Source organism: Limulus polyphemus, unplaced genomic scaffold, assembly GCF_000517525.1.
Source record: "Limulus polyphemus unplaced genomic scaffold, Limulus_polyphemus-2.1.2 Scaffold4239, whole genome shotgun sequence".
NCBI lineage: Eukaryota > Metazoa > Arthropoda > Merostomata > Xiphosura > Limulidae > Limulus > Limulus polyphemus.
In genome coordinates, this window is record NW_013669849.1 from 43,530 (window position 1) to 53,685 (window position 10,156).

At 34.7% G+C, this 10,156-nt stretch overlaps 1 protein-coding gene across 1 annotated transcript in view; it reads left to right on the plus strand.

The window, feature by feature from the left end:
- Positions 1-10,156, plus strand: part of LOC106470826 — a 73,056-nt gene that overhangs the window by 40,816 nt on the left and 22,084 nt on the right. The window contains exons 6-9 of the mRNA XM_022399465.1: positions 3,591-3,986; positions 5,189-5,306; positions 5,909-6,076; positions 8,163-8,959. Of these exons, the coding sequence (XP_022255173.1) occupies positions 3,591-3,986; positions 5,189-5,306; positions 5,909-6,076; positions 8,163-8,959 (1,479 nt within the window). The remainder of the gene's footprint in view (positions 1-3,590; positions 3,987-5,188; positions 5,307-5,908; positions 6,077-8,162; positions 8,960-10,156) is intronic.

Here is a 10,156-nt window from a genome sequence, read left to right on the forward strand (position 1 = left end):
GTATGGAGAATTAAAATGGACTCAAAACCCCATAAGTATTATATATACTTCATCATTTTGAGAGGCCTAATTATGTTTTTCCAAAACGTACCTCCTCTCACACTACAGTTATTACTTAACTGCCAGGGTTTCTTCCTTTGCCCATCTAAGCATTGGTCTGATTTTTTTCTCGCTTGCTCCAGTCTTTTATTTCTCCACTTAATTTCCCTTGGTGATATCTGTCTAATGACCTTCTCCACCTTTGTCAGTGCGCCATCTATCCTGATACTGTATATAACCATCTCATTTAGATAATATTATCACTTTTTCTCGGCAAAGCATTCACTAGCAGGTTTCTCTGTACTACAACTGTTGGAGATACTTTGAGCATTCTTCATGTTACTTAGTTGATTTTCATTAAAGAAAACAAAACAAAAATTGTTTGGCAAGCTGATATACAGCGTGTATTCCTGTCCCACCTCTGATATTTAGTGTTGCTTAACAGTTGGGGGAGGGGGGGCACTTTCAGTTGAGACTGTCCGTGACTTTATTCGTAGTGAGATGGAGGCCTATATTTGGTTTGGTGGTGTTTCTCTAGGGGGCTCTGAGGCTGCACTTGCGAGCAATCTTGGACATTCTGGAGAGAATTTAGATTTGCTTTTTCCAGCGCCTTTAATTTCTCGGCTTCTCATGAGGTCAATTTAAATTAGTCACCTCCGGCTCGTTTTCTCAAGTTGGTCAATTAAGTGTGTTATGTTTTGGGTCTTCCCCCAGTTGCTTTTGAGTCTGCATCCTCGTTGATGGCAGAAAAGTCTTGGAGCAAATACTTAGTGCTCCCTCCATCGCTTGATTATTTCAGTTCCTGTAAGGAGGTTTACTGCTCATTTATGTGAAGGAACAGCTATGCTTTGTCTACCACGCTTGTTGGAACAACATGCTTTAGCCTACCATCACCTAGATTCTACTTTCAGAAACAACCAAGGCAGGCTTTATTATCAGAACTGAGAAATCCATTCTCATTCCAACTCAATATATTGTCCAACTGGGTGTCTTTTTCAACACATATCTCAGTTGGGCTCAGCCGACTCCCATCTGGCTCCATGCTATGGAACAGGCAGTCCAACTCTTAATCTCATCTCCTTTTCCCATTGCACAGATGGTTCTTTCTCTTTTGAGGATATGGGCATCACTTGAATCTCTCATTCCTTTGGGATGAGTGCACATGAGATCTCTTCAATGGTCTTTATGTGACCAATGGATCATGAACAGCAATCCACTGGATTCCACAATCTCCTTATTCACGATCAGCATCTTAAATCTTGAGTAGTGGTTAGATCGAAACAATACTACGATGGGTGTTCCTCTACCATTACCTCATCCAGAGATCCATCTCTTCACAGATGCTTTACTTCAGGGATAGGGTGCATATCTCAATGGTCAAGAATTCCAGGGCCTATGAATGGACAACATGGCTTCTATACACATCAATGTCTTAGAACTTCTTGCTGTTCAAAGGGAATGTCTCAAGGTCTGGACTTATTAAGGGGAAAAATCATTATGCTTTACTTCGACAATTCCACAGTGGTGTCTTACATTTCCTATCATGGGAACACTCAATCTAGATCTCTTTATTTTTGAACATTGAATCTTCTTTATTGGGCCCACTCCCATTATATCATTCTACTAGCTTGCTATATTTTGAGTGTGATGAATTTGGTAGAAGATCAATTGTCTCGACCAAACCTGATTCTCCCAACAGATTGGATGCTGCATTGCAAGGTTTTCCATTGGATTTGCTCTTGATTAAGGACAACGGTGTTTGATGCATTTGCCACTCGTTGGAATCCTCAACTACCAGCATTTTGGTCTGCGGTACATCACCCTTGGGCATTGACAATAAATGCATTCAGTCAGGACTGGATGGGATTGCACCTCTATGCCTTCCCATTAATTCCTCTGTTATCCAGAGTCCTAGCTATGATTCATACAACCCGTTGTCATGTTCTGTTGGTAGAACTGGATTGGCCAGTTCAACCCTTGTTTCCGCTTCTGCGGTAACTTATGGAGTTCCCACCTCTTCCACTTCCTCTTTGGCCATCTCTGTTGAGGCAGCCACGATCTGACATTGTACACCCAGCTATCCCAAAGATCAATCTGCATGCATGGAGGTTATGTGGTCCTTTGCATGGTGTTAGGGTTTAACTTCTAAGGTTGCCATGTATCTGTTTCAGTCTCTGTGTAGTCCTATGATTTACATTTATTAACGGAAATGGCACACATATTGACAATGGTGTATTGCAAGGAGGTTGCACCCACTTCATCCAGAAGTGCCAACCATAGCTAGTTTTTTGACCTGGCTCTTTGACAAGGGTTTAGCATCTTCCACAATCGTCTTATATATGAGGGCTTTATTGACTACCTTTAAATACTCGAAGAGACTGAAATTATTTGAGTCCCCAGTGCTCTCCGGCCTTCTCAAGTCATTTTGAGTCCTTCGTCCCTAAAGACCATTTCAGTTAGCTAACTGGGATATTAAGGTAGTGTTACATGCTCTTTCTCAACATCAGTTTGAGCCCTTAGCCTCATGTACCATGCATCACCTTTTCCTTAAGGTTTATTTTTTGTTGCTGTTGGCCTGCGGACATCACTGGTTGGAGTTGTTTGTGCTGCATGTGCCCAGGATGCTTTATCATTCTAACTATGTCCTCCGATACTCAGACAGGTCCTTCTTACCTAAAACACTTACAGCCAGTGTAGTGGATAAATCCTCTTCCCCAATTCATCTGACCACTATTTCTCACCTCTATGACCGATCGGATCCCGATCATTTGTTATTTCCAGTGAGAGCCTTGAAGTGTAATGTTGCCCGCACTATTACCTATCGACTTTTACATTAATTTGGATCCTTCAATTTCCCGGGCTTTACCCCCAGTTATCTTGAGGAGGTGGGTACAAAAATTGATCCATATCATTTATTCTGGCTCACTTTGGAGGCAAGGAGATTTCTGCAAGTCATGTCTCATCAGATTTGTCACATTTCTATGTCCTTAGCAGCCTGGTTGAAATGCCCGAGGGAGGATGTCGTGTGGGCTGGTATGTGGACCTCTCTCAATACCTTTATCTCACATTATTTACATGGTCTGGAAGTATCTGTTTCTGAAGGTTTTCGACTATCCTCTGTATCTATTTTAACCACATCTGCTAGATTTTATATAAAAAGAGGTGAGTTTCTTCATTACTAATCTTGTTTCTTTACTTTCTGGGGATTGTTACCTCTTTTTGACAGGATCCCACTCCGTGGCGAGTGTTGCCCAGTCAGGTGTGCTTTTATCAGACCAAATCTGCACTAGCAACCATTAACACAATATATTTTATCTAGGTTGCAACGGACTCTGTTGAAATGAGGTGTTCCCTAAGACCACTTAGAAGCAGACCAGGTGGTATTACTGTATGTACTATGCTGTTTTTAGTTTTTGAGGAACACAATTTTTTTAAGTTTATTGGATAGAATCTTTTATATGCATTTCTCATGTCCGTGTTTATGTAAAATCTAGAGTAAAATGTACAAAAAGTGTCAAAAGTTTTAGTTTACGTTTTTGTATGTTTTACAGAAATATGAAGAAAATGGAATGAAAAGCCAGTGTTTTAAGCATAACAGGGACAAGTATTTTAATGATGAAACATCCAGTGCAATAGATATGCAGTTGCAAGAAGAAAATATTTTATGCAGTGGAGTTGGTAATTCAGAAAGTAGCAAGGCATTCTGTTCAGATGAAACAGGAGACAGCGATAGTGGTTCATTCATAGTCACAGATTCTGTAAAGGACAGTCACATTACATGCAACGTGTTTGGTAATGTTAGTCCAGACAATAGCAATGTTGTGGAGAAATGTCCTTCAGAAAACAAAACAGAACATGCTGATGATAGTTTGGAATTCACAACAGGAACAGAACTGCTGGAGGAGTTCAGCTCAAGTCAACTGGTCACAAAGAATGATCAGCACAAGGTAATGGTTTGAGTTCTGTGTCTTTAGCCAAGAAAAGGATTAACTGTACTGATAAATGCAAGAGTTCACTTGAAAATATGTTGAAGATTCTATCTTATATTTATTTTCTGTCTCATTGTGTTATCTGTTACTTAATTTGAATGTTTACAAGCAAAAGGGAATAATTTTATTAATGTTTAGTCCAGTAAAAAAAAATTGAGATAAATATCTTTTAAAAATGTGGAGGTTATTAATTTTGAACAAGTAACCATTTGCAAGTTTTTTCTTGGAATAAAATGAAAGGGATTTTCAAAAAATTGTAATCTTCTACATCATAATTATGTTCTTTTAAGAATTTATTAAAACTCAGTGTTTATAGCTTTTCATGTACTAACTTATTAGATTATGTTCTCTATAGGAAGTTGATTTTATTTTGTTATTTTTATATGTATATTCCAAATGTGTTTGTTTTAAAGTTTAAAAAATCTACATTTGCTAATAAAGTTGATTAAAGTCATTTTTTTTGCTTTATAACCTTGACTAAAATTACTGCTACTTATGTAGATATGCACACCTTTTCTGACTACATGTAAAATTGTGTATCATACTTATTGTAATGATCTCTGCTGTCTTTCAAGTTTGATACCCTGGTGAGCCCTGGGATCAGTCAGGAGTTCTGGGTTCAAGTCCTGATTATAACAGTTTACTTTTCAGTTATCCCTCCTCAATACAGTATATATATATATATGTATGAATACAAAATAGACTATACAAATAGTGTAAGGTTTTAAAATGAAACATTTATTGTATCAATAACAATTAAGCCTGAATGTAGCTCAGTGAACCTAACGATAACCAATCAGATCAAAGTTGCTACGTACAGGACATTTTCATTTAATGCTCATATTTGAAAATAAATGTATCTCAATTACAAAACACATTAAAGACGTTCTTAGTGAAATTGTCATATTAGGATATCATACCAGATGTGCTGAAAACATTCACATGATCTTTTGATTACACACACACCTGAAAATCAATTTAAATTTTCATTTTATTGGTAATACATACATTTGAATAATATGTCATGTAAAGTGCATTTAATACCTCTAGTATTATTGGTTAGCATAAACAGATTTAGTATGTAGTTTGTATCTTTATTTTATATGGATCCAGAAATACTTTTTAAACAAATTTGTCTTATTCAATGTGGTAAATAACAGTGTGATGGTATTGAGTTGTATCTTCATCTCTGGCTGAGAAAAGACAATGGAATTAAAGATTTTGGATTCAGAATTAAAGAAAATGACACTTCGTTTACTGTTGAATCAGTGGATCCTGGTATGTGGAAATTTTTTGTCTGAACTCATGTTTTGCATTATTTTCTAAAATGTTTTCATTCCAAAGTACTTGATTAAAAGTAACCAAGAATTAAACACTTTTTTACTTATCTGTTGAATAACAAATAAATAAGCAAGTTTTAAAAAAGTCACATATATATAGATCCAAGTTAATTCTGCATTACATGCAACTTTTAATATTTATAACATATCTAATTTTGGAATGTACAACACTTAATTAAATTTATCTTGTACTGCTGCTGTTTCTTTGTTTAAAATTGTGAAACTATACTGTCTTTTTTTTTTTTTTACTGTAGTGGTTTTTGTTGTGTGTAGGAAAGGGGACAGAAAAATAGCTTATTGATGGTGGGAAAAATACTTCACTGTGTAATATTTCCAGTAAATATTTTAATTTACACTTCCTTAACCTTGTATTTCTTTTTATAAAATTGGTTGAATAAAGGAAAAAAAAGGCAATTAACCAGGAAATTTATGGAGATCATGCATTAGGATAACATATGGAAATAAGATGTACATGTAATTTATTTTTACAACATCTGAAAGTCTGTGTGCTTAACATTAGTTTTCTTTACTGTTTGGCAGGAAGTGCAAGTGACCTTGCTGGCTTAAGAGTGGGAGACCAGGTGTGGGCTATTAATGGAGAGAAAACTAAAGGCAGATCCCACTCATCACTGGTATTTGCTATAAAACAATCTATGTATACGGGCTTGCTAGAACTTGCTGTTTGGCGACCATTTTCTACTGATAAAGGTAAGGGTACAAACTCCCATTTAAATATGTTTTGAATGTAACGGGATGCAATGTTTATAAAAAATTCTGTAAAGTTAAGCTATTTGAAAAACACATTCATGAACAAAATGTAATGTGAAATTGTTACCTGGGATATTAGAACTGAGTTATTGGTAATTTCATGTATAGCTTCATAGCTAATTCAATGCATAATTCACTAAGGTATGCCAACTTTTCATACACGCTGTTGAAACTTAAAGAACAATGCTTAAGACTAACAGCACTGTTATGTCTTGTGTATTTGATTGACTGACAGGTCAGACAGTTGTTTCTCATATGCTAAATATTGACAGTTCACACAGTTGTTTTTGTTATGTCAAATATGAACAGATCAAACAGTGATTTCTTGTATGTCAAAAGTTGACAAGTCAGTTAGTTGCTTCTTGTATGTCAAAAATGGACAACTCAGTTTTTTCTTTGATTTCAAATATCAACAAGTCAATTAGTTGCTTGAATGTCACAAACTGATGACTCACACTGTTGGTTTGTGTATATGTCACAGTCTGACAGTTCAGATAGCTGTTCCTTGTATATACCACAAACAAACAAGTTGAACTATTGTTTCTTATAAATCTTGCAAATTAGTAAGTATAATACTCAGATTATGGTGTTATCTGTATAAGAATTTAGATTTGCTACCTCAATGGTTAGAGTATTTGTTAGAGTAAAGTCCTAGTCAGAGCAGTTTCCTAAACAACTGGTGTTCAGTTAGTGATTGTCTCACCACTGAAGGTTGTATGGTAAATCAAACAGTCTGTGTACTTGTGGTCTCAGCTCTGGACTGGAGGATAACTGAGTTGTTTGATGGCCTAAAGATGCATTAATTGAGTGAATAGATACAATACTGGTATAAGATGACAGTCCTGGATTCAAACTTTGGTTAGGACAGATTTCTTAACACCTTTATTGTTGATACCTTCAAGAAAGCTATGTCAGTTACGTGTTCCAGGTCACACTGCCATTTGTTATACATTTTACAATATGACATAAGGTTATTTAGGTCAGTGCTTCTCAACTGGGTGAATGGTTCATTCAGGGGTTAACGAGATCAGAATCAGGATGAATGGTAGGGTAAATGAGTATTATCAATTATACAACAAATTCAAGGGCAAAAAAAGTCATTAGTTATTATTATTTATTCTAGTTATAGTTTGATAAATAAACTTTTTTATTTATTTTGTGTTGTATTCATTCTAGTTGTAGTTTAATTTAGTAATTTAGTACTTATTTTATGAACTGGTCTGAGTGAGCTGTTGTGAAAACTTATAGGGGTGAATGATGTTGGAAAAGATTAAGAAGCACTGATTTAGGTCATTACAGTCAGAGTACACCATTCAGAAGTTCTAAACTTTGAGAAAAAAAGGTTCTTACTAAAAAGCACTTTGTTGTTTATACAATCTTGAATAACATAATATTCATTTTATCAGTGGAAAACGTACAATGAAATTAATGTATTTACTTGAAAAATAATAATTATACCTAGTTTATCAACACTTTTCTTCACAAAATTCATGGCTTTTATTTGTACTTTTTTTCAGTGAGGTAATTATTTTCTTACTCTGAGGTTAAAACATTTCACACTAATATAAAAATAATATTTTTTATCAGTGAGGTAATTATTTTCTTACTCTGAGGTTAAAACATTTCACACTAACTTAAAAATAATATTTTTTATCAGTGAGGTAATTATTTTCTTACTCTGAGGTTAAAACATTTCACATAACTTAAAAATAATATTTTTTATCAGTGAGGTAATTATTTTCTTACTCTGAGGTTAAAACATTTCACACTAACTTAAAAATAATATTTAGAACTAGACCTCTGCAGTAAAAATTCTTCATTTTATTTAATGATTTCACAACATTCTAATTATCACACATTATTCAGTTGGTTGTACTCACTTTGTCTGTAGAAATTATGGTATAATACACTTTATGTTTTAGTTTTGATGTTATGTGTATTACCTTAAATTTCTGTCTTTGATACATAGTCTGTGTTAATGATTATTTGAAAAGTTTAAAACTAAGTATTTAATATGTACTTTCAGAGAGAGAGAAGGATGTTAATTGCAGAAATGTTCCAGGTTATTCAGAGACAAAGCTGAGCAAAAATGAAGAATATTCGTTCGATAAAAACATCAGTAAAATTAATAAGAAAGAAATAGAAATGAATTCTAATAATTCTTTGTCGAGGGAAGTGTCGAAATTTGAAAATATAACTCTTACAACTGGTATCACTGATTCCAGGGAGTCAAATATTAAAAATAAAACTCCTTTTTATGAAACCAAGAGTACTTTAGATACACAGAGAACGGTAAAGAAACCTCCTCCTGTACCTAAGAAACCAAAACACACTGTGTTACCAAAAAACACTAGCAGGATAGAGCAGATTGAACTGGAAAAGAACATTGATTACCCAAGAAATGAAATATCTGAAAACTCCTGTGTGGAAAAAGAAACATTTGTTGATGATTTTGAACAATTGAACATTGAAATTGCGACTTCATTTACCTCTGAAGCCAACAAAGAACTGGGTGCTTCTGTGGATTATAAGACCAGTGACCAGCAGCAGTCAGAAGATGTAACACAACCTCAAACTTCAGGAATCAGTGACACAAAGTGGACAACAGAGTGTGTGAAGTCTGAAGTAGATCAAGAAAGTAAAGACCAACAACTCAATAATAAAGTGCCTTTAGTAAGCATTATGCAAGAACTACAGAGCTTGGACTCCACTGGCAAAGTGGAAAATACAGCAAAGATATCAACTGAAAAACCCTTCCTTGAAAATAACAGTTTTTTGGATAAACCACTTAATATTGAGACAATAAAACAACAGGAAAGAATGGTAATACATATATATATATATTTTAGTTTCATAGTGATTATTTTGTTATTATTCTTATAGTTTCTTAAATTAAATTAATTTTATGTAATTCAGTTTATTGTTTCAAGTTCTCAATCTAAAAACTGAAAAGTATCAAAGGTTATTTTTTATTACAAAACAGTACATTACTTCCTGGATTGCACTAAAAGTGTCTATTGTTGCTTTTCTCAAAAACTAACCTTTTTTTTTTTACCATGATGGCTGACTCTTACTTTCAACCATAATAATTGACCAACACCTTCTACTATAGTAGTTGACCATTACCTTGTACTATAGTAGTTGACCCTTAGCTTATACCATAGTAGTTGACCCTTACCTTGTACTATAGTAGTTGAACCCTTACCTTGTACTATACTAGTTGATCCTTACCTTCAACTATAGTAGTTGACCATTACCTTGTACTATAGTAGTTGATCCTTAGCTTCTACCATAGTAGTTGACCCTTACCTTGTACTATAGTAGTTGAACCCTTACCTTGTACTATACTAGTTGATCCTTACCTTCAACTATAGTAGTTGACCATTACCTTGTACTATAGTAGTTGACCCTTAGCTTCTACCATAGTAGTTGACCCTTACCTTGTACTATAGTAGTTGACCCCTTACCTTGTAATATAGTAGCTGACCCTTACCTTCAACTATAGTAGTTGACCCTTACCTTGTACTATAGTAGTTGATCCTTACCTTCTACCATAGTAGTTGACCCTTACCTTCTACTATAGTAGTTGATCCTTACCTTCTGCCATAGTAGTTGATCCTTACCTTATACTATAGTAGTTGATCCTTACCTTCTACCATAGTAGTTGATCCTTACCTTATACTATAGTAGTTGATCCTTACTTTCTACCATAGTAGCTGACCCTTACCTTCTACCATAGTAGTTGATCTTTACCTTCTACTATAGTAGTTGATCCTTACCTTCTACTATAGTAGTTGATCCTTACTTTCTACCATAGTAGCTGACCCTTACCTTCTACCATAGTAGTTGATCTTTACCTTCTACTATAGTAGTTGATCCTTACCTTCTACTATAGTAGTTGATCTTTACTTTCTACCATAGTAGCTGACCCTTACCTTCTACCATAGTAGTTGATCTTTACCTTCTACTATAGTAGTTGATCCTTACCTTATACTATAGTAGTTGATCCTTACTTTCTAC